The sequence below is a fragment of the Vicia villosa genome, linkage group LG4, assembly GCF_029867415.1.
Source record: "Vicia villosa cultivar HV-30 ecotype Madison, WI linkage group LG4, Vvil1.0, whole genome shotgun sequence".
NCBI classification, from domain to species: domain Eukaryota; kingdom Viridiplantae; phylum Streptophyta; class Magnoliopsida; order Fabales; family Fabaceae; genus Vicia; species Vicia villosa.
The window spans coordinates 26,901,830-26,926,997 of record NC_081183.1 but is presented as its reverse complement, the minus strand read 5'-3'; the positions used below and the strand labels follow the sequence as shown (position 1 = coordinate 26,926,997).

The following is a 25,168-nucleotide window of genomic DNA, read 5'->3' as shown; positions in this document are numbered from 1 at the left end:
AATTATCTTGCCCTTCTGATCTCCTCCAAACTTGACTTCTCCTCCAGACTTAAGCACCAGGTCTTGGAACATAGACCTTCTTCCTGTCATGTGTCGCGAGCATCCAGAGTCCAGGTACCATGACATGTTGTGCTTTGTCCTTCTTGCAGCCAAGGATATCTGCAATAGGAATAATCTTATCCTTAGGTACCCACATTTTCTTGGGTCCTTTCTTGTTAGATTTTCTCAAGTTCTGATTGAACTTGGGTTTGACATTATAAGCAATAGGAGGAACAGCATGATAATTTTTAATATGAGTTTCATGATATTTCCTAGGTTGTGTCACATGCTTCTTAGTGTGTGTAATGTGAAAACTTTGTGCATGTGAAGTGTGCCTAATATCATGAGAGTGGCCATACTTGAACTGATCATACAATGGCTTGTATGTAATTTTCATTTCATCAACAGGTTCAAGTTTGTATGGGATTTCACCCTCATAACCAATGCCAACTCTTTTGTTTCCAGATACGGCATATATCATAGAAGCTAGCTGACTTCTGCCAATACTTCTAGATAAGAACTTCCTGAAACTTAAATCATATTCTTTCAGAATATGGTTTAGACTAGGAGTGGATTTTTCTGAATCAGAAGGAGATCCAACATTATTGGATAATTTTAAAAGTTTTTCTTTTAATTCAGAATTCTCCAACTCAAGCTTCTTTGTTTCAAATTCAAATTGCTTTTTCAGCTTTTTGTATTTGAGACTGATCTGAGACTTGAGTTCCAGAAGTTCAGTTAGACCGGAAACTAACTCATCTCTAGTAAGTTCAGAAAATACCTCTTCAGAATCTGATTCTGATGTAGATTCTGATCCGTCATCTTCTGTCGCCATCAGCGCACAGTTGGCCTGCTCATCTTCTGACTCATCCCAGGTTGCCATAAGACCTTTCTTCTTATGAAACTTTTTCTTGGGACTTTCCTTCTGAAGATTTGGACATTCATTCTTGTAGTGTCCAGGCTCATTGCATTCATAGCACATGACCTTCTTCTTGTCAAATCTTCTTTCATCAGAAGATTCTCCACGTTCAAATTTCCTTGAACTTCTGAAGCCTCTGAACTTCCTTTGCTTGGTCTTCCAGAGTTGATTTAGCCTTCTGGAGATCAGGGACAATTCATCTTCTTCTTCGGATTCTGATTCTTCAGGATCTTCTTCTCTAGCCTGAAAAGCGTTAGTGCATTTCTTGATATTTGATTTTAATGCAATAGACTTACCTTTCTTTTGAGGCTCATTTGCGTCCAGCTCTATTTCATGACTCCTCAAGGCACTGATAAGCTCTTCCAGAGAAACTTCATTCAGATTCTTCGCAATCTTGAATGCAGTCACCATCGGACCCCATCTTCTGGGTAAGCTTCTGATGATCTTCTTTACATGATCAGCCTTGGTGTATCCTTTGTCAAGAACTCTCAATCCAGCAGTCAGAGTTTGAAATCTTGAAAACATCTTTTCAATGTCTTCATCATCCTCCATCTTGAAGGCTTCATACTTCTGGATTAAGGCTAGAGCTTTAGTCTCCTTGACTTGAGCATTTCCTTCATGAGTCATTTTCAAGGACTCATATATATCATAGGCCGTTTCCCTGTTAGATATCTTCTCATACTCAGCATGAGAGATAGCATTCAGCAAAACAGTTCTGCATTTATGATGATTCCTGAAAAGCTTCTTCTGATCATCATTCATTTCTTGCCTTGACAGCTTCACGCCTCTGGCATTTACGGGATGTTTGTAACCATCCATTAGAAGATCCCATAGATCACCATCTAGACCCAGAAAGTAACTTTCCAGTTTATCTTTCCAGTATTCAAAGTTTTCACCATCAAATACCGGCGGTCTAGTATAACCATTGTTACCGTTGTATTGCTCGGCAGAGCCAGATGTAGATGCAGGTGTAGGTGTAGTCCTTTCACTTTCATCAACCATCTTTTAAATGAAGCGTTTTTCTCTTCCTGAATCTTTTCTAAACACGGTTAAGTGCTTGCACCTTAGAACCGGCGCTCTGATGCCAATTGAAGGATAGAAAAACACTTAGAAAGGGGGGGATTAAATAAGTGTAACTTAAAATCTTGAACGATAAAAATAAATTGCACAATTATTTTTATCCTGGTTCACTGTTAACGAAGCTACTCCAGTCCACCCCCGCAGAGATGATTTACCTCAACTGAGGATTTAATCCACTAATCGCACGGATTACAATGGTTTTCCACTTAGTCCACGACTAAGTCTTCCAGAGTATACAGATCACAACTTGATCACTCCAGGAACACTGCTTAGTTCACTCCTAAGACTTTTCTAGAGTCTACTGATCAACACGATCACTCTAGGCTTAGTTCACTCCTAAGACTTCTCTGCTCAGCCAACTGCCAAGACTTCCTAGAGTATACTGATCACACGATCACTCTAGTTCCTTACAACTTAATGTAATCAATTCAAGAGTTTACAAATGCTTCTTAAAAGCGATAATCACAACTGTGATATTTCTCTTACAGTTTAAGCTTAATCTCACTAAAATATTACAACAGCAATGTAGTGAGCTTTGATGAAGATGAAGATTCTGAGATTTGATTTGAACAGAGTTTCAGCAAGTTAATTGAATTGTATTGGTGCGAAATCGTTAACCTTGCTTCTCATCAGAACTTCATATTTATAGGCGTTGAGCAGATGACCGTTGAATGCATTTAATGCTTTGCGTGTTCCGTACAGCTTTGCATTTAATGTTATACGCTTTTGTCAACTACCTCGAGCCTTGTTCACGCTGTGTCTACTGACGTAGCCTTTAGTAGCTTTAACGTTCCTTTTGTCAGTCAGCGTAGTCTGCCACGTGTACTTCCTTCTGATCTGATGTTTGTGAATACGACGTTTGAATATCATCAGAGTCAAACAGCTTGGTGCATAGCATCTTCTGATCTTGAAGTGCTTCTGTTGCGTGATACCATCTTCTGATCTTCAGTGCTTCTGATCTCATGTTCTTCTGATGCTTCCATAGACCCATGTTCTGATTCTGCTTCGACCATCTTCTGATGTCTTGCCAGACCATGTTCTGATGTTGCATGCTGAACCATTTGAGACACAACTTCTGAGCGCTGAATTATGCGTACTCTTTATATATTTCCTGAAAGGGAAATTGCATTGGATTAGAGTACCATATTATCTTAAGCAAAATTCATATTATTGTTATCATCAAAACTAAGATAATTGATAAGAACAAATCTTGTTCTAACAATATTTGTTATGTTATGCGATTATTTATTTAGGTGTGTTATTTGGCTTAATTGAGTAATTAGAGGAATGTTATGAATTGGGCCTAAGTGGAAGAAATATAACACAATGGATGGGTTATGGGATAAGCCCATTAGTGAGATAGTAAAGGTTAGGGTTTTAGAGATTGGGTCTCATAACTTATTTTGGTGGAAAGAAGAGAAAGAAGAGAAAGAAGGGAAGGAAGAGGAAAGCTATGGCATGAAGAGGAAGGACTCAATTGAAGAAGGTGAAGCTTTTGCTAAGGTAAGGGTGGGGTTCTTACTCTCTAAGGGTTGGCATGATGATGGGTATGGTAGAGATTAGACTTCATAATTGAATATCCATGTTTGTGTGAGAATTGCAATCTTGATGTTGTTGATGAATGATTTGTGGGGCATTTGGTGGAATTGAGAGAGTTTTATATGATGGGGTTTTGATTGTATGTTGTTATCCATGATTGTGTGAAAATGGAATTTGAAGTTATTAGGGTTCATACTGGATTTCTATTAAATTGTGATTCTAAGTATGTTGGATGATGTTTGTATGTGAACCCATGATTAGGAATATGTTTAGGAACCTTATATGTGTGATAAATTTCTATTAATTGATGTATAAATTGTATGAGGGTTAGTGGTTGTTGTATGAGGTGAATGGGGAAGGAAAATGGTGATTTCTGGGTTTTTACGCAGCGTAGGTCGACCTACACAGAAGCCTGGGTCGACCTAAGCAACCCAAAAAGGCAGAAAATCTAGTTTTCTTCAGCATGCGTCGACCTATAGATTCCCAAAAGACCAGCATGAGTCGACTCATGGGTCGACCTGAGCAAACCCGGGGGGGTAGAAACATCCATGCGTCGACCTGAGAAATGTTTGCGTCGACCTGAGCAGCATCCAACTTTTGATAGATTTTTTGTAAAGGCCATAACTTGAGTTTCTGGACTCCGATTGATGCACCGTTCAAAGCGTTGGAAAGCTAACACAATGAACTATACCATGATGAAATGAAATGATCCATATAATATAGTCTCCTATTATGTTTATTAGGATTAAGTTATGAACTATGTTGTGTTAACATATGAAGTATGCTTTTTGCTATGAACTGACATAACCATGTTGCTAACTTGATGTATGTTTTCTTATGACGATACAATGCTATTGAGATGATGATATGTACCTTTCTTATGATGAGATAATGATGTATCGTGATGAAATAATAAATAAATACGCTTTTAATTAAGAAGTTGAACTAATCATGTTTTATCGTTACTTGAATTGTCTATGGTGATGTTTGTTGTTAATATGATGAATTTGTTGTTGTTGTTGTAATATGATGGATTTGTTGTTATTTTAATATTTTGAATTGTTGTTGTTGTTGTAACATGATGAATTTGTCGTTGTTGTCTTAGACCCAATGGTCAATATTGATAAGTTGTAATTGTGACGTATTATGAAGTGAATTATTGTTGTATGATGATGCAACATAGTGACGTGATTGTGAAGTGATTCATTCTTATGAATGATGATGATTTTGTTGTTGAAGTTCGACATTTAATTGATAATGTTTGATGGTGATTTAGACGATGTTGTAACGTATTGTTTATGTTGTATTTGTGGATGTGCATCATTTGAGTCGCATCCATTGCATAAGTGACTTTTAGCCTGAAATATGGCAACGACTATTAGCCTGAAATATGGCAATGACTATTAGCCTGAAAGATGGCAACGACTATTAGCCTGAAAGGTGGCAACGACAATTAGCCTGAAAATGGCAACGACTATGGCCCAAGTGGCAATGTTTGAGACGGGAGTTTTACTCCAAATGGTACCACATGCCTTTACATAAGTTTGAGTCACATTCGAGTCGCATTGAATTTCATTTGAATTGTGTTTGTATTGTTGAGAGGATGAGATGTTTGTTGTGACGTGATGATGAGATGTTTGTCGTGATGTGTTAGAATCTTACTTGTGAATTGTGTATATAGTCATGGTTGATTGTTGACATTGTTGCCATTTCATAAGTCGATTATGTGATTTGAATTGTTGAATATCCATGTTTATTGTAACGTGATGGCGGTATAATTGCGAATTTGAATATGTTGTCTTAATTGATTAATGACATTGTTTCCATCTTGAAAGTTGTATTATATTGATGAGTTGTTTTACGATGAAAATTGTTGTAAGATGTTATGTGATGTGAAGTGGTGAAATTATGTATGATCTATATCTCCTATATTATTTATCATGCATTCCTTTATATTGTAAGATATCTCACCCCTTTGCTGATATTTCCCATACCATGGGAAATGGAAAGGTACTCAAGATTAGCTGTGGATGTTCGAAGTGACTTCATGAAGTCTTTATGTTGCTTTGTCGCAAGTCGAGTTGGTGTCTATTGCTCTGATACGTAGCACTCGGGGGGATTAGTCGTTATTATTTAATTGTTGTATTCCATGATGACATTTGTTTTAAGTTGAATTGAAAGATGTTTATAAGTTGAAATTGGAAGTTGTTGGATAAAGATTTTTTTTCCAAATGCTATGTATCTTTGTTAAATGCAATATAAGTATGTTTGTTTGGTTAAGTCGAAATATGACATCCCATATTTTGATGAATATTTTTGAATGCACTCTGATTTTCGCTTATACTTGCGGGGTAGAACTGGGGTGTTACATTCTTCATCAAGTATGGTTCTTTTATTTTAATTATTTAGTTCTTGAGATTGTCCTGGTAAAATCTTTGTTTGGTTCTTGGAATTTTCCTAGTAAAATATCTATTTGGTTCTTGAGATTAGCGAGTAAAATATGTGTTTGGTTTATAAGCTCAGTCGTCAAAAGCTCTATTTGGTTTAGGGGTTCAGCGTCTATAAAATCTCACATCTATTGTAATATGGTTCTTGGGCATATCCTTAAAGGCTCAAGATATTATTTTAGTGGAAATCTCTAGAATAAATTTTGGGGAGTCAAGTGGTAAGTTGAACCTTTATAAATCCTAGTGCAATCTCTCTATCCAAATCTTTTTTTTTTGTTATTTTATTTATTCTTTCCTCTCAATATCCTTCTTTCTATTTTTCGTTGCTTTATCTCTGCACTAAAATAAATTTATTTCACGATAAAAGAATTTTTAAATTAATCATGATTTATGCACTTCACGATTTACCCCCCTTTTGTATTTGGAATCACATGTTGAACACTTTGTTAGCCTCTTGTTAAGGGTTTATGTCTCAGGCTATTTGTGTCCATTTTAGGGATATATGTTTGATTGTCTTTGGATGTCTCTCTAAAGTAAACTCGGCCAAATGTATGCTTCACTTTCTTGACCCCAAGTGATAAGTTAATTCAAGGTCGACGGTCTTGATGGCGTGAGTGCATCCATTCTATAGTGTCTAACAAAGGGGGTTAGCCATTCTTTATTTGTGCACCACCTACATGTTTTAGGTTTGGGGTCTTTGTTTGTGCACCAGCTATATATATGTGGTTTGTGTCTTTTCATGTGTGCTTTGTACAACTTGTGTACTTTGTATTGTGACTTTAACTTTGCTTATCCACCATCTATGCATTAGAGGTTTAACGTTATATTTGAGGATTTGAGATTTACTCTTGTGTCTTTGGCTTTTTCCTTAGATAAGTGATAGAACTTTAGCAAATGTATTAAATCTTATCAAAGTAATAAAATTAAATCTGCATCCACATGGATTGTTTTATTTTAACAAAACAATAATGTGTTATGATAATAAAATTGGGGGTTTTCAAGGTTTCATTTGACATAAATTCATAAATAAAATAATCAAAACTTTGTCAGAATAAAGGCGATTAGGCTTTGCTTTAAATCCCATGTATGTCATTGCTGATGCCGACATCTATTTGTCCTAAGTTGATTTATCTAAAATTGTGACGGTTTAACCAAGTCGTTAAACCCACCCAACTTCTTGGTGTATAACTCATTATTCTACACTATAACACTCAAATCTCTTAGGTTAATTCGAAGTTATAACATGCAATGTGAATGTTAAATCCTTAAATCACAACTTCTAATATCTTATTCCTAATCTATTACTAAGTTGAACAGTTAATCTAGTTCATAATCACATATTTAGGGCCAGTATTCCCTATAATTCTAGGTTCAATATATGAGCTCGTCAACACATACAAAGCAATGAACACAAGATTTAACTGAATAACAAATACCAATTAATCAAAATATCCAAAGAGTATAAAACTCAAACATATGATCCAACATGTTCATACAGGTTCTTCTAACAAACCCTAATCAAAGAAAATTATCTTCTCATATTAAAATAAGTCATAAAAATAAAAGTATGTAAATAGTACATGAATTTCTAGTATAAATTTCGCTTAGGTTTATGAAAACCTTCATTCCAGAGCTTCATTTTAGTCTTTGTTGTTAAAATTCATATCCCAAGAAAAACACCCCTCTAAAACTCCGCCTCTTGCCCTTCTATAGAAGTCAAAACGCATCCAAATATGAGGCTTATCACACCATGATACTTTTAGATCATACCATGATGTCCTGTGTGGAAGTTGGATCGCATCGCTATCACTTTACAATTTGGCGCGATTTGTCTCTTTTTCAGCATTTCATGCCACAATCAAGGCTAATTTTCCATTGATGTATAATTCCTTTTCTTCACAATTTCCTAGTCTTTACTATGTTTCTCACATTTCTTTGTATTTCTTCCTTTTCTTCACAAAATTAATGCAAATTAATCTAAAACATGACTTAAACACCTGCAAATACTTAATAAAATTACATAATGAAAGTGTGTCATCGTAACCTAAAAATTACTATGTTACCTATCCTCGAGAAAGTCATTCGTAATTAAGATTATCAATAGAACTTTGTACTTACCAATTCCATGGCAAACACATTTATCAAGTAGAATCAAGTAGAATCATTACTTCCCACATTTCGAAATAGCTGGTCGAATTTTTATGAGTTTTTACCAAAAAAAATTGAAATTTTCGATAAAGTTTTGAAATTTCCGGTATGTTTTCAAAATTTCCAATAAAAATGTATACTTTTTGAAATTTGATAACTTTAAACAAGATTATAATGATAAAAGCATACGATTTAGTGAGGTATCACGTGTTGGATGTCAAAGATTTTAAGTACAACGTATAAAAAAAATGTATTGTTAAAAATAAACATAAAAAACATATGATATAGAAGTCTTAGAAAATTTGAGTTAAAAAATATTATTGACCCACCATTCTTACACTTTTCATATCATTAATCAACATGATATATCATAAAAGAAATTCTAAATTTTTTAAAAGTAGAAACTATGTTTTGCTTTCTGTCTAAAAATAAAAAGAAAGTATGTTTCGTATCTAGATATAATATCCTATCGTTGTTGTTTTATTAAAAATTAGCTTTGGTGACATTTTACAGACTAAATAGGGAAGAGTGTAACTCATACTCATGTCATGTGAGCAGAACAGAATTTGTTGAGTTGAACTAAGGAATTACATAGCAATAATGAATGATATAAACTTCTGAAATTGATAAACAACAAGGCCCGTTAGCTCAGTTGGTCAGAGCGTGGTGCTAATAACGCCAAGGTCGCAGGTTCGAGACCTGCACGGGCCAAAAAAAAATTTTGTGTTCAACTTTTTAACGCTTTTGCTCAAAAAATTTAGAAAAAATATCAAAATTCGCCGTTGCCGGGGATCGAACCCGGGTCACCCGCGTGACAGGCGGGAATACTTACCACTATACTACAACGACTTATGTGTTAAATTCTAACTCTGTTATCTATACTACGTATGTTTTATCAGAAGTTAGCATTCTATCAATAACAGACACATATGTATTGCAAAGTAAAATGTTTTAACCATTTTGAATGAAAATCAACGAATAATCTTTGATCTATATATATATATTATACAATGGGGGCGGATCCAGGTAGCCGACTACAACAAACTCGATATTATACATATTGATTGTTATATATAAGTTGTCACAACATATACTATACATCATACATTACATGAGTATTGCTCCTACAATTTTTGGATCCGTCGTGCGATAGCTCATAGGTATGAACAAGTAGCTAGACCATCTTGTGGCAACAAACTTCTTTCTTGATATAATATTGTCTCCCTAACTGTCTTATATAAAATTATCCATGAAGAAGAGTAGATATCCACAGAACCCCACAAAAATGTAGGATTTGGACTTGCAGGGCAAGAAGTAATCAAATCCAAAACTGAAACTGGTTTAACATTTTGTGGAAAACTGAATGCTAAGTTATCAACTTTGTGTTCATAAATCTTGCCATTTTTGTCTAACTTATACTTTGAAGTGCCTTGAAATTCTCCTTTAGCTTCCCAAGGGACGCGCGGTGCGCCTTTGAGGTTCCACCTAATCAGTATTACATTCTTTGAAGGTTGCCACACTCTGTATACATCAAGTGATATCTCATGAAACAAGAGTTTTCCATGAAACCTCAATGCCCAGAAGATCAATTTGTACTTTTCGATTCCGGTAAATGTGTTTAACGGGTCCAAAAATGTTATATCGTCCCTGAAAAATGATCAAATTTCAATGAAAAAAGGAATGGAGATGATAAAAGTTAAAGCATTAATAGTGAAGTTACCTATAGATATCATAATTGAGGTCTTTGATGAAGATCATAGGCATGTCTTCGCGGAGAGTTCGCACGGCAAGTCCAAGGTTGACATAGAATTCATCTTTTGGAAGCTGTTGTTGTGAAGTTGAAGTTTGAAGATTGGCTAAGGGAGAAGAAGAAGCTGAGGAAGTTGAAGATACATGAAAATGAGAAGTGGGTTTTGGTTGTGAAAGGGTTTGATGAAGAGGCTTGTCTTTGGATTTGGATTGAGTTTGAAGATAAGGTTGGAGATTTGGTAGAAGAAAAGCCATAACCTTTGAAATGCTTCAATGGTTTTCAAAGATAGTACTAATTATGTTAGAGAGCTGAGATTTGTAAGATGATTGTTCTGCTTTGTGTTTGTGAGTTTGTGTGATGAAGCAAATTGAGGCTGTTGTTGTTAACTTTGTTTTGTTGTGTGATGTTCTTTGAATGTGAAAATAAGATTGGCATGAATAGAAACAAAGATTGTCATTTTGCATATTGGTCCTTGCATTTTATTATATTTTTCCTTTCAATTAGGGACAAATTTCTTTATTATCGACACCTCTGAAAAAATGTGAGACTCTGTCTATGTCAGTGTGAGACACCAATACTAACACAACACTGACACTTGTGATTACTTTCAATTTATTAATTTTTTTTCAAAGTATTATCGGTGTCGAAGTGTCAGTGTGCATGCTTCGTAGATAGAAACACGGCCTAGTGGATAAAAAAAACAAACAGAGTCCTTCCCAAAAGGAATTCTGAAATGGATATTCTTAAAGATTCTGACTTCTTTTCAAGAGTCAATACAAAGAAGGAGCACATTCCTTTTTCAAGATACCTTGCATTTAAGCATCTTTTTTTTTGTTTTGTATTTATTATAATAACAGTTTCCCCTAATCAAATGTCATCTTCTCTGCCTCATGTCTATAAGACTCAAACAACTGAGAAGAAAGGTAACGCTCACCAAAACTAGGGAACACCACCTGCACCAACCAAAACGACGTGGATTCGTCTGTTACTCGAAACATTCTTATCATCATATTAATGCACATGACACATCAAGTACTCCAGAATTGTTTTCTGAACTGTTGAGAGGTGCGTAAACGTACCGCGATGAGTTTGCCGGTGTTTTCTGGCCTCTTTCCCAGTTTTATTGCTGCTGCGGCTGCTGCTCCAGACGAAATCCCAACCTAAAACATGATTCTCAATATATAAAAATAGAATAAGCTGAAAACAAGTTATGGACAAATCATAAGATGTTTTCATAAGCTCTCTCAAACAGTCTTGCAAGTGCTTATGCTAGTTGATAAACTCAAATAAATTCATTCAAACATGCCTATAGTGATACATGGAGATTTTAATTTCAAAAGAAAAGGAGTCTAAATTTATAACCATGGTCGTACCAGCAAACCTTCTCTTAGTGCTAATTGTTTAGCAGTTTCTATAGCTTCTTCACTTGTGACCTGAATAATTTCATCAAGTAGATTAACATCCAGCACTTCAGGAACAATGCCAGCACCAATTCCCTGAATCAGATGCATGCCTTTAACATATACACGTAACATATGCGGTTAGTATATCGCCGTTCAGATGTCAGAGTCTGAAAGTAAAATACAGAATAATTGCCTAATGAAAGGAAATTGAGCATGTAATTCAACAAGCTGATTAGGAAAAGTAATAAATGTTTCTAAAATTAAAGCATGATTGAACAATCATAGTATTTAGTTTGGTAGATGCAATGAAGGATATATGCTTCACTAAGATTGATACCAAAAGTTTTTTTTTTTTGTCTGTAGACAAAGTGATAATATCTATTAGAAACTCACACACACAGCCGTGAGTATCAGGGTTTGAACTCTGGTAATGGCGTTCAACCTAACAATATCGACTTCTGCCAGTTGAGTTAGGATTTGCAGAAGATTCCAAAAGAATTTTAGGAAGAAAATACTAGAAGTTAAAGGAGTTGAACGAGAAAATACAAACACAACAAGTATGGAAGTTCTAGTAGAGAATTTTACCTGGCTGTCCTCCACTCAATACTGCACTTTCAACAGGTTCCACTCCATAGACCTTGATGAAAACACACAATATTAGCATCTTAAAGAAAATTCCAACTTTAAGAGAATTTAAACTATCTTCCCTCCACATGCACCCCACTCCACACAGACATTTCATGTGACATAAAACGAACCTTGATTTCCGGGTTTCTCTCCTTGAGGAACTTCCCTGCACCTGTTATTGTACCACCAGTTCCTATACCTGCTACAAGGGCGTCAACTTTCCCGCCAGAGTCTCTCCATATCTCAGGGCCAGTAGTTTCATAGTGAATCTACAAGGATGTAACAAAAGCTTTTTCATTAGAATGTTACTCTTCTGTCCTACAACTATTGCCACATTTACGAAAAGAAACATCTTAAAACGAGTGTGACTTTTAATTTTCAACATAACATTGTTGCGAGACAAATGGAGTTATTTCCAACATTACAACACCTCAAGATGAAATTACCTTCGGGTTTGCAGGATTTTCAAATTGACGAATCATAAAAGCATCAGGTATCTCCTTCTCTAACTCCTCGGCTTTTTTATGACTACCATTAAACCCCTTGGCAGGATCTGTGATATGCAGCTCAGCTCCAAAAGCGAGAAGCAAAATTCTTCTCTCGAGGCTCATTGAAGCTGGCATTGCTAAAACTAGCCTGTAACCTTTAAGCGCTGCAATGAAGGCCAACCCGATTCCTGTGTTCCCACTTGTAGTCTCGACAAGAACAGTCTTTCACCACCATGTTCACAGCCGGAAAAAAGAAAAATCTCATTTCAGAAAATTCAACATCGAGCATAGCATTACTATGTCTAGACATGATTGGCTATAAGGGGGAAAAAAGTGTCTCGAAACAAGAATCGTATTACTAACCTTCCCTGGTGTAATCAGACCCTTATCCTCAGCATCCTCGATCATACTCAATGCTATCCTGCATCCCGAATATCCAAATAACAGTTAGAAATTCTCGATTTACCTAAGGTGATTCAGCTCTACTAGATAGTCTCTTCAGCTTTTCAAATCAAACTCTTATTATCAGCCACAAGAACGTCATGCTAACATTCCAGATCAATCCAAAGCTAACCGCATCTCAAGCTATTCCACAAGCGTGTAATTATCAGCCACCTCCCTTATTTAAAGAGAAAAGCGCGACACTCCACAGATATTCAAATTCTTTCTCATTCAAATTTCACTTTTCACTCTTTTACTGACTCGAGCCTTGGAATGTTAATCTTTCGTAACAGACTCTGAATCCACTCTTTCCAATCAACTCTAGTTCCAGACTTCCAGTACCGAAATATTTTTCTCTAATAATTAAATTTCTGATTATATTTCAGTGATATAGTATAGAGAAAAAATCAAAGATCAGAAAAGAAAGAATAAAACCTAATTCATGACAGAGAAAACCAAAGATCAAACTCTTTTGATACCTATCTTTGACACTTGAGCAAGGTTCCATTGACTCCAACTTGGCAGCAATCTGAGCAACACAACCTTCCACAACTTTGTTAAGATAAACCATGGGAGTGTTTCCAATTAACTGTAAAAAATTAACATCTAAGTTACTGTAACAATCATTTCCAATTGCAGAAAAATCATGAATAACCAAAAGGACAAAAATTGTTTCAAAGAAATTACTTCAGTAACATTGTTCTTGATTGAACACTGCAACTCCATGTTTGTAATCTTGGTAGAATCTTAGCACCATGAACAAAGAAAACTTGCATTATATTAACAATTATTAAACTGTACAAATTCATAGACTAGCTACTATTTTTTAATCTTCACTACTGAACAATACTACACCTTATTTGGACTCTTTTGTTTTTGTAGTATTTATTGAAAAATAATTTTTATTTGTCCTTTTTTAAAAAAATTTAATCCATTAATTATTAGTTTCTTAATGATATTTTTAGTTATTTATTGAATAAATTGAAATAAATGAAATGACTGAGGATGTTATAGGAAAAAGTTATTGATTGTCTTGCCATGAGTATAAACTCAAAATGATAATTAAAAAAGAGTAAAGAAATTTTTTTTTTTTAATTTAAACTAGAATGTATATCTAAGAAATTAATATTGAATTTGTTAATAATAGGACATAATTTATTTCAGTTGTTAGTTGTACAAACTCGCTCAAATTTACGATATATTGATAGAGAGCGTCGAGAGTTTGTCAATTAAAAAATTAAAATGTTGAAAGACATCGTGAACAAATCAGTCATCTAAAAGAAAGATGAGACGAACGAATGGCAATAAGAGAGTCGGTAACAGATTGAGCGAAAACTCGAACACCATAAGAATGTTAGTTCATGAGGAGGAGCATTTAATATTGGGTCCAGAGCAACACACAAGTGAGAGAGACACCGGATATTCATCCAAAACCTTAAGGTGATAAGTGTATGGGTTATCCCCCTTATAAATACTCAACTCTCCACATTTATAACCAATGTGGGACTCCAACTCACACTTGACTTATTATTCTCAATACTCCCCCTCAAGTGTGAGTTCACAATGCTCTCCCTCAAGTGAAAGTGATAGGTGTATGGGTTATCCCACTTATAAATGCTCAACTCTCCATATTTATAACCAACATATTTATAACCAATGCGGGACTCCAACTCACACTTGACTTATTATTCTCAACAAAGAAATATATGATTTGGTAATTGTAAGATACATTAAGTTGTCAATCAAAGTAAGATACAAAGTGGGATGTGATAGAAGAACATCGTTAAAAGGAACATGTTTCACATTCAATTAAATATGATTATTTGATGCTCTAGTATTAGAAAGACAAGCAGGTTCTAGAATGTTGGTAATGTCTTTGGATTGAGAGAAAAGGTGGCCCTGAGAAGAGTAGCTTATGGATCCATGTTCTTGTGGGTATGAAAATTGCATCAATTTTTTGCTTTGGTTTTAATGTTGGCAACGCTCTTAAGAGAAGTATTTATCAGTCTTGTTGTTTTATGTTGGCTCAAGTGATGGTGCTTGAAGATTGTTGAGAAATTTCCTTTTATGTGCAAGTATACATAGTTAAAGTGGCAGTAAGTAATAAAAGTAAGAGTATCGTCCCACAGAGATTGTATTAACTTATATTGATTTCCAATTCAAAAGTTGTGAATAGACATGAGTAGAGAATAATAACGGATGTAGTTGTCATGGGTTCAACATGAATTTTTCTCTTGTGTAAATAATTCTTTCTTAAGACGTTGTTATTTTGGTTGGGAGGTAAATTATTTAAAAGCTCTTGTTTGTTTTGGGGATTGATTTTAGTCTTTGTTTGATTCGTGAGCTTTGCCATTGAAGAAAAAAATCTCTTTTGATTTGTGAAGATCAACCAATAAGAATCTTCATAACGACTCTTAAGCTTAGCCTAATTAAAAGCTCCATTGATTAGAGATCAGCCCGTGCTTAAATCTCCCTTGGTTTTTTAGTGTAGTTTGGTGTAAAAACTCAATAGGTTAAGACTATCCTAATAAAAAAACTCGGTTCGTTTCGTGGTCAGCCTATGTAAAACTCCGGGTCAGTTTGGAGGATAGTCAACTCAAAACTCTATCTTGGTTCAAGACCAACATATGCAAAATCTCTGTTTGGTGTGAAGACTAACCGCATTAAGTTGTGTTTGCTGTTTGGTTAAAAGTTAGTCTCAAACTCCATTTCCTTGTATAAGGGGATTCATAGTATAACCTTCTAAAAGCTCTCAAACATAGTGCATAATCTCAAGAACAATTATTGAAGACACGATTAGGTCTTTTTGCTCGAACCTGTATAATTCTTCGGTGTTATTTCTCTTCCCTTATCTCTTTTATTTTCTGATTGTTTTTATTTATCTTGAGTTTCTGCTGCATATTTTCAACTATTTTATAAATAGTTTTAAACTCTAATTTATCTAATTATTTTGTTTACAATCATCGTTTTCAAATCTCCACAATTAACCCCCTCCCCTCTTGTGTATGGAGTCATATGTCCAACAAGTGGTACCAGAGTATAAATCATGTTTAAAGACTAATCGTTTCAAGAGGGAGATGACTTCCCACACTTATTTTAACAAGAGGGAGATAACTTCACTGATTAATAGCGATAGATTTGAACTATGAGAAGCTAGATTTAAAATATTCATTCAAAATTTTGATATTGAATTGTGAAAAACAATAATCAACGGTCTGTTTATCCCTACTCATTGTATTAATGGTGAAGTAATAGATAAACTGGATGTTCTTTGGACCGTAGAAGAAAAAAGAAAGTTCGAAATTGATTTTAAAACTAAAAAAAAAATTAGTTGTGTCTTTAAGTGAAAATAAATTTCTTTTGTTCTAACTTATAGTTCCGCCAAGAAAATGTGGGACATTTTTTAAATGATTTATGAAGTATTTCCAAGTATCGAACAAGAGGGGATGAACACATAAGACGAAAAAGTTGAAACATTAAACGAATGTGAAGTTTGCTTTCACATATGGTTTTCAATTCTTAAAAAATTTGGAAGTCATAATAGAACTTTCTTCACTAACAAATATTTAAGAATTAAGATTTAGAATCAGAAACCTGGTTCAATTCTTAAATCGATAAATAAGAATATTTAAGATTTTCACGAAATATCCAAGAAGGAAGAAATCATCCAGAAATTTAATGGGTTGATTCAATTGTTAAAATATGAAGGGATGAGCTCAAATATGTAAAATATCTAGCAACTTCATCAAATAACTCATTTGAAGAAAAAGAAGAATCAACTCCAATAGTCTCTTTTGAAAGAACAATCTCGATGTTTGAATGAGTAAATGGTACTCAGAAGATTCAATGTCTAATGAAGAAACTTCATCAAGAATAGATTATAATAAGAAGATTCATCTAGTGGAATCTTTAAAGGAATAAATGAGAAAGGAGTAGAAACCTATCCAGAGATTTAACATCAATGAGAAATCTCAAAGAATCAACTGTTGGTAGAATCTTTGAAAAATCTTCTTCCAACAAAGAAGGTGAACAAATTTACTTAAAAGTCTCTCACAAAGAAGATAATAATGAGAAAACAACTATTTCATACAAATAATTTAATGATGTAACTTACTCTAACAATCATTTCCAATTGCAGAATAATCATGAATAACCAAAAGGATAAAAATCATTTCAAAGAAATTACTTCAGTAACATTATTCTTTATTGCACACTGCATCTTCATGTTTGTTATCTTGGTAGAACTTAAGCACCATGTATATAGAAAGCTTGTCTTACATTAACAATTAGTTAACCGTACAAATCCATAGACTTGCTACCCTTTTTTAATCTTCAGTACTGAACAATCCTCCTTAATTTTACCAATTTGGACTCTAATGTCCCACTTTTTCCTTTAACAGCTTGTTTGTAACACCCAACAAATTTTTTAATTTGGTCATTTATTCGATGCCATCGACTTTTTAATTGGTCGCATAACTTTTCTTTTGACTTCTCATAATTCTGGTTATAACTGGTAACGATTCTTAACAAAAAATTCTCGGCTTTTTGATCAACTCCTGCAGTTGTATCCTTTAAAACATTGAGCCATGATTGCATAAGAAGTGTATCCTTATCCCTTATGAATATCTCTCGATATTTTTTAACTGAACACCTTTATTCTTTTTCAATTGTAATATTTTCAATATCATCTTGAGTTGAGAATTGTGGAATTTAATGTCCGGGCATAAACTCAATCAGTATTTTGGGTTCATGACGAGAAAACTTCACCCCGTGAGTATTTATTTAAGGTCTATGATACATATTTTGGTTGTTTGGTGATGGAAAAATTACGACAAAGTTTGTTGGCGATGATGGGAAAATGGAAAAATTTATCACCATGCCATTTTTCTACTTATTTGTGTCAAAATTATAGAAACCTCCTCCTCTACATTTTAGAGAAGATCTTACCCCACCCCATGGGTCTCTTATGCACCATGCAAGTTTCCTAAAATGCCCTCTGCTTTCGTGGATGTACCTCTGGAAGCACATTTTTTTGTTTAAATTTTGTTTTGTTCCGTAGATGCGCATACAGAAGCTTGCTGAGATGCATCTACGGAAGCATTTGATGTTATCTTCGCACCAGACTCTTCTCCTCCCTCATTTTTCACATTTCTCATTTCAAAACTCTCAAACTCTCTCAACCTCAAAAATCAAACCTCCACCAAAGTTGTTTTTTTTCTCTCGAGTTCGGTCATTATCATCAACATCAATGATCAACACATTCCAACAACTTCAAAACTCAATTTAATTGGTAAGTTTTCGAGTTTTTGAGTTATTTGAGAGTATTTCATGTAATAGAGTTTGAATCAATTTTGAGGTGTAGAAATCATTAGTTACTTTTAGAAATATAGTTTAGAGACAATGTAGGTATTGTTTGATGTGTTAAACAAATGCCATTTTTGTGTTTTAGAGGTTTCAGAACGTTCTGTAGATGCATCTACGGAACATGTGAAACGTTAGATCTTTTTGTAGATGCGCCTACGGAAGAAACTCAGTTTTTTGAAATATAAGGTACTTTTATAGATGCATCAACGGAAGTAAATTTATTTTTTTCCCTTTTGTTGTTATAGCTAAATTGTATCTAACTCGATTTTATTTGTAATATAATGCAAACATTATGGCCGACCATTCAGACAAACTTATATGTGGGAGGATTGCACATCATGCCTCTTGTGCGGCGTGAACGGATGCATGTAGTGTCACAAGTGACTGATGGAGCTGTCGTTCGAGCAGATGTTCCTGCTAAATCTGTTCCAGCAGGGCCTTCTCTATTTGTTCCAGTTAAGGGGTCTTCCCCATCTACTACTTCATCCCGGAGGCCCTGGGATGATGGTGAGGGTTCCTCACAGACGCCCTCCGCCTGCAGATGTCGTCGAGCCAGTTCTTATACTCTTGTGCCAGCAACAGTCGATTATGGTTCTCCGATGCCACCTCCTGAGTTGCACGAGGAGGCTGATGCGGAGCCTTCTTCTACCCGGGGGTCCTATAGATATATCCTGTTAACAGGTGTTATACCCAAAATTTGCTCACCATATTTTATACTCAAGCTCATTTGAAAACCAAAAGCTCAAGGACTTGGCTGAAGGCACACTCTCCTAAGCAGGGACTTCTTGAACTAGGGTTTTGCATTCCCTGAAGGAAATTGATGAATCAAGTCCTCCAAAGGGTTTCATATGACTTAATATGTTTCAAAGCATCCCCATGACAAAGTTCAAGCTTCAATTCCAATGATTGCTCAGTCAATTGCTCAGAAAGTCAACAGTCGACTGATTTGACATAAAAGTCAATCGTGGTCAAAGTACAGTCAAAATTCCTGATTTTTTGTCAACATCCTGTATTTTGAAGTATCATTCATCATTTTATCAAGGATTTATCATGATCCATCAAGGAAAGTTCAGAAATCAACAAAACCTAAAGTTTCTAAATTAGGGTTTTTTGACCTAAAGTCAACTGAACTTTGACCAGCCATAACTTTCACATGGAACATCAGAAATTTCCCATACAAAACTCAATTTGAAGGAAATTGAATTCTCTACGACTTTGCCTCTCACATTCCAAGGCAATAAATGCTTCATTTGAGAGGCACGGACCAAAATATTATAGGTCCTTTTTGAAAGTCAACCAAAAGCAGTTTTTTGTCAAAGCCCATATCATCAAGATAAAATCTCCAAATGGAAATAATGCTCCAAAGTGGCTTGTAGAGGATATCTTGAGGTTTCCAAAAAGTCCTAGAACTCCTCCATATCATAAAAATTGAGTGAGATATGCCTTGTCAAAGTTGGACCATTTTAAGAGAAAAAATGTGAAGTAAAAGGCTTCAAAATGGATTTCTTTGCAAATAAGCCCAAGTTTTTAAGATCCAATCTTTGTCCTCATGATATTTAGGGCCCCATATCCAATGCCACGAATTTTTGGTTTAATATTCATATTTTTATTGAATTTAATTTATATAAAAATATAATATAAATCAAATAATGTGAAAAATATTAAGAGGATTTGTTTTGATTATACTTCCACTTGATTCCAATCATCAATTATACCATATAATCATTCAAAATTCGTGCAAAGAAGATTGGATGAAGAAATATTGAAATTGACGTATTTTAGAAACTTTTAAAATCATATTTCCAATCAAATTTCAATCAAAGACTCAAAGGGATCTTATTCAGTTTTCATTGACCTAATCCTTCTCCTATAAGTACATAACTTGCACATATCACTAGGGTACGAAGTTACAGCCTCAGGAGCCCTAATTAAGTTCTCAAAAATTCAAGTTCAAAGCAAATTCGGATTCGAATTGGCAGCCACTCTCAGAAAGATTTGAGGATCAATTTGCGTTCCAGGAGCATCAAGGAAGCTTTTCCTAACAAATTCAAGGCTAGAAATAATATCATTATTGGATTTTTATTTAATTGAGATAAATTCGGATTTAATTTGATTAATTGGAAAATAATATTAAGGGTAATAATATTATTTGTTGGAGCATAATTATTTATTTGAACTACTCTATTTCATCAATTGGGCCTAATTAGTTAGGAAGTGGAATTATATGTGTTAAGCCCAATATGAATAATATAGTAAGGGTTGGAAGAGTAGAGATATCATAACTTTGTTCATTTGCAAAAGAAGAGGAGAAAGGAGACTAATAGAGGAGAAAGGAGAAAAAGTTAGGGGAAGAACAACAAGGAAGAAAGCTAGGGTTTGAAGCACATTGAAGAGGTAATATTTAGAAATTATGTTTCTAAAAGACATAATTTAGAGGTAATATTGAAGAGGTTTGAAGCACATTGTTAGAGTTAATATTACAACTACTTGAAATATTGAAGTCATATTTAGAAATTATGTTTCTAAAAGACAAGTATGTTCCTGTATATCCCATGTGTACCGAATATTGATGTGAAATAATGACCGTAAATTATTGTGTCAGTGTGTAGCTTGGTAAGGTGAGTCATTAGGAGACTACTTGTTTCATACAATGATGTACTAATGAAGTAGTATGTTTCTATGTGGTAAATAGCAGTGTGATGTTATAAACATGTGATGTTATTATATACATGATCTTGGTGTGAGTGGGTTATCTAGTAAAATGTTAATATACTAATAGGTTCATATATCACTTTGAAGTCATATTTAAATGGACCCTTTATGGTAAAATAGGCGTGTGGATACCTGTGTATAGAAAAAAATACTGTATGTTCTTTTTTTTTTAGTTTAAGCTTTCAAAGAATTTTAAAGATTAGTCTATATAAATATTAAGTAATATGACTTTCTAGTGAAGCTAATTATTGTGTCAATTGAGTATTTTAGAGTTATCTTAGAGTTGATTCATTATTATTTGAGTCAGACTGTTAGCCAATTAAATTTATACGGGTTATTCTTGTATGTTTAGAGTCGTCAGTTTATAATGTCGGTGTTTATAATTTTGTTGAAACTTTAAAAATTCGTAACTTTCAAACCGTGAATTTGTTTGAGTCCCTGTTCGAAGCGTTAGAAAGCTAGTGCGACATTTTTTTCAATAAAAATAGTTTTTTCAGAAGAAGGTTATTTAATCATTATGTGATTGTGTAAAATGACATATGTGTGTATATATATGTTGAGAATTGGTGATTAATGGGAATAACATTGTTTGAATTTTGTGAATCGTAATAGATTATTGGCCTTTATATGTGAATGATATATATGTATTGTGAATGTTGTGTACAATTGGCGGATAATTCATAGAGTTGGATTATCGTGGTATGCGGTAAGTTAAGGTTGATGAGATAATCTTAATTGCATATATTATTGGTATTTGTACATACATTCATAGCATGGTCGGCTTTATTGTGGAAGCGGTGAAACTGTGAGTTCACATGGTAATAGACGGTGATCCTTGAATAGAAATAGACGTAGAATACGTTGATCCTTAATTGGAAACATACGTGGTGGCTTTGGTCTTGTCCGGATCGGAAGCGTGGCTTGGATTCTAGATATTGAATCGGAAAGCGGTGAAACTTTGGGTTCACATTGAGGTACCACATGCATAGTGTCACATATCTTGCATTGAGTCACATTAGAGTTATGTGATAATTGAATATGTGAAATTGATGTTGTTGTGATACGTGTATGAGCTGGATAATTGAAATGGGTGATGTTTGGATACATACTTGGTTTAATGTGTGAATATGTGATAATTATAGTTATGTGCATAGTTGGAAAATATCGTATTGAAATTGGAATATCACACTTTATACTTGTTGAATGCTTAATATATGTGAATATATGGAATAGTATTATTTTACATGATTAGCAAGGTGTGATAGATTCCTATAATTGTTGATTAACCATTATATCTTATTATACTTTCTTCATAATGATTCGTATTCTCACCCTTCTGTTTTAATGTTGCCCTCGTTTGGCGACATCCAAGTTATGGAGTTAGTAGCTCGCGTGTGATCTTAGTCGGAGTTTCTTCCGAGTTATTTGGAGATTAGGTAGTGAGTCGATGCTCTGGTCATGTAACACTGGGTAGACTAGTTATTTAAACTCATGTTTCTATTCGGTTATGTATTACGTTTGATTCGAGAACCTGTTATGTTACTACTTGTTATTTGATAGGCTCTTAAGCCAAATATTCTGAATTACGTTTTAATTTATGTTGATATGCTTATTGAGACTTGATCATGGTATGGGACATGGATCATTTTATGAAACACATGAGTATTTAGTAGTTTCCGCTGTGAATGCATATTCTGGATAAAGAAACTAAAAATTAAACTCTCAAAAATCCCCTAGAAATCCAACACAATTTTAATGGTGATTATGATTTTTATATGTTTTTATCAAAAGAAGTTTTAAAGAAACAAAAAAGTAAAGAATGAAAGTGTAATGTTGAATGTTAGGGTGTCTTTAGTAAGGTGCTGGGCCCAAAGAATTGCTGGCCCAGCAGAGTGTTTTTTGTACCAGGTGTGAAGCGTGGGCCCGATGGGGGTGTAGTGTAGCAATTCGGCCCATAGATGTTTTTTTGATCCAAAGATTTATTTCATTTCAGATTTTTTTTGATTTAATTAATAAAACGAAAAAGAGAAAAAAATGGGATTAGGGTTAATACGTTGTGACTATTCAGCTTCGTTGTTCAGACTCACTCCTTCTCGTTCTTTCACTCTCGCGATTTCCGGCGAAATGTCACCGCCACCGCGTCGCCAATCTCCTTCGACCAACGTGACCTAAACACGAATCTAACCTAAAATTACGCTCCAAATCCAATTCCCTCATCAATTTCTCACGAGGGGAACGCAAGCAAACGAATCGGAGGATCCAAACATCTAACCCTAAATCTCAATAATTATGTATCCGAATGGAACTTAAGCGAATCAAGGCATACATCACGACACAGTTCTCGGCAATCAAGCACACACACAAATTTGCGAAGAAAGCGATCGAAAGAACCTGAATCAAAGGCCAACGGTGGAAGAACGGAAAACCAGAGAGGAGAATCTTTTATTAGCTCCCGAAGGTGCGAAATAAACGCAAATGGCAGAGGATTTCTTCAGGTAACAATTTCTGATTTTTTATGCTTTTACTCCTGGCCGATTCTTCTTCTCCTACCTCTTCTTTTTTTGCGATTTTCTGTTACTCTGTATTGTTGTTCTGAGTTGTTTTCTGATCGTGAGTTTGGTGAGAGTTGAGAGTGATTACGGAGGAGGTTTAGCTCAACCGATTGGAGTTTCAATAAGAAACTCCAATGGCTTCCGAAGTGTGAGCGTGTGCTAGAAGGAGGTTGGGGTTCGGAGAGGATGGAGGGAGATAGAAGATGAAGGTTGGAGAGTTGCAGAGAAGGTTGAGAGAGAATTGAGAAGTGAGGGATGAAGAAGGAAGGTAAAAATGGCGTGTGAATGTGAAGGAGGGAGAGAGATGAATGATGAATGAATAGAGGGAGAGTGAAGAAATTGGCGTGTGATTGATGAAGATGATGGTGTTCAGTTTATATAGTTGAAGTGAAGGTGAATGTTAGTTAGAGGGAGAAGGATGAGAGCCATTGGATTAAATCGGTTAGAGAATTTGGAGGGTGAGGATCTGTCGGTTATGGAGGTTATGAGTTGGTTTGGGTTCAGTTGTGGTTAGTTAGGAATTCTGTTAGGTTGTTATAGATGGTTAGAAATCTGTTTTTTCTGTTATAAGCTTGTTGGCAATTCTGTTAGTGAATTCAGTTGGTGAATGGTTAATTGACAGTTAGGGGTGTGTTGGTTAATAACAGTTTCTTCTATGATAACAGGGAGTTGTGAATCGACTGTTTGGGGCTGGTAGCACTAACTGATTATGGTGTTATGCCAATTCGCTTGAAATCGAGTTAGTAAGAGGTTAATAGGTTGAACTGCAGCTTTTGAATTTTCTTTGAACCGTACAACCCGAACATTAGCAGCCAATCCAATTTGAATGAACTTAACTGTTAGTAACTGATGCAATGTTCTAATTTTTTGTTGAGTTCTGAGCAGCGCGAACCGGATCTTGAATGTATGACTATGAATTGATTTGAAATTGTTTCTTGTTTGATTTTCCTGAACTGGAACGAATAAGGAGTCTATGGCTGCTTGTCTTTGCGCTTGTGTGTATGCAAGACTGTTAACGTGAGCTGATGTTGAAATCTATTGAATCGTCAGTGCCGAACCGTTAGCAAGATGAGTGGAGTTTTTGTTAATGTTATGTTGGCCCCTTTTTTTTTGTTATGCAGGATAAAAGCGAACTTGGACTATTTCGTGAGGCTGTTGCGGTTCCTTTGACTGGTTTCGAATAGGCGGTATGGTGATGATGTGAGCTGGCTTTTTTTATTTGAGTTTTGTAGTGTTTTAGCTAGACCAAAGTCTCCAATCTTAAGATCACAACAGGGGTTCAGTGGTAAGCTTCTGTTTTGAAACTGTTTTTGCTGGTTCATGTTGGTTGTTTTAGAATGATCCCTGAACTGATTTTTTGTTTGTATTCTGATGGTGGTTTAGGGTCTGAATGTGATTTCTATGTTTATTTTGGGTTATGCAGAACGTACCATGGGAGCAGCTGATGTGTAATGAACTGGAATTGTATTTGAATGAGACTAATAGGAATTTGTTGTGGTTTTCTGGATATGAACATTGAGCAGGTGTTTTGAATGTACGGTTTTGCAGGTCGGAGCGTATAGGGTGCTTATGGGAACCACGGCCATCCAGGGGTCATCATTAGACCATAAAGAAAAAATGAAGGTTATGAAGAAGAATGAAATTAGATGAAGTGACTTGGTT

The 25,168-nt window shown here is 34.9% G+C and overlaps 2 protein-coding genes and 2 non-coding genes across 4 annotated transcripts; 1 reads left to right on the top strand and 3 right to left on the bottom strand.

Moving 5' to 3' along the window:
- Positions 1-8,806: 8,806 nt before the first annotated feature.
- On the top strand, positions 8,807-8,880 carry TRNAI-AAU (transfer RNA isoleucine (anticodon AAU)). Its single transcript has one exon. It is a non-coding gene; the product is annotated as a tRNA-Ile (tRNA).
- A 66-nt stretch (positions 8,881-8,946) lies between these two features.
- TRNAD-GUC (transfer RNA aspartic acid (anticodon GUC)) lies at positions 8,947-9,018 on the bottom strand. Its single transcript has one exon. It is a non-coding gene; the product is annotated as a tRNA-Asp (tRNA).
- Positions 9,019-9,151: 133 nt separating this feature from the next.
- On the bottom strand, positions 9,152-10,505 carry LOC131594658 (uncharacterized). The gene is made up of 2 exons (XM_058866843.1): positions 9,890-10,505; positions 9,152-9,816 (listed from the first exon to the last, which is right to left on the bottom strand). Exons 1-2 carry the CDS (start codon positions 10,171-10,173, stop codon positions 9,324-9,326), a joined length of 777 nt encoding a protein of 258 aa, XP_058722826.1. The 5' UTR covers positions 10,174-10,505; the 3' UTR covers positions 9,152-9,323.
- A 127-nt stretch (positions 10,506-10,632) lies between these two features.
- Positions 10,633-13,710, bottom strand: LOC131594657 (cysteine synthase-like). The gene is made up of 9 exons (XM_058866842.1): positions 13,566-13,710; positions 13,358-13,467; positions 12,801-12,858; positions 12,396-12,659; positions 12,081-12,218; positions 11,908-11,959; positions 11,293-11,432; positions 10,999-11,079; positions 10,633-10,872 (listed from the first exon to the last, which is right to left on the bottom strand). Exons 1-9 carry the CDS (start codon positions 13,602-13,604, stop codon positions 10,783-10,785), a joined length of 972 nt encoding a protein of 323 aa, XP_058722825.1. The 5' UTR covers positions 13,605-13,710; the 3' UTR covers positions 10,633-10,782.
- Between the last annotated feature and the right edge of the window lie 11,458 nt (positions 13,711-25,168).

Coding starts and splice junctions, on each gene's coding strand:
- LOC131594658 (XM_058866843.1), bottom strand. CDS start 10,173: ATGGCTTTTCTTCTACCAAATCTCCAACCTTATCTTCAAACTCAATCC. Junction 9,817..9,889: donor CTCAATTATGATATCTATAG/GTAACTTCACTA, acceptor ATCATTTTTCAG/GGACGATATAACATTTTTGG.
- LOC131594657 (XM_058866842.1), bottom strand. CDS start 13,604: ATGGAGTTGCAGTGTTCAATCAAGAACAATGTTACTGAA. Junction 12,859..13,357: donor TGCTCAAGTGTCAAAGATAG/GTATCAAAAGAG, acceptor TTCGGGATGCAG/GATAGCATTGAGTATGATCG. Junction 11,960..12,080: donor AGAGAAACCCGGAAATCAAG/GTTCGTTTTATG, acceptor GTTTTCATCAAG/GTCTATGGAGTGGAACCTGT.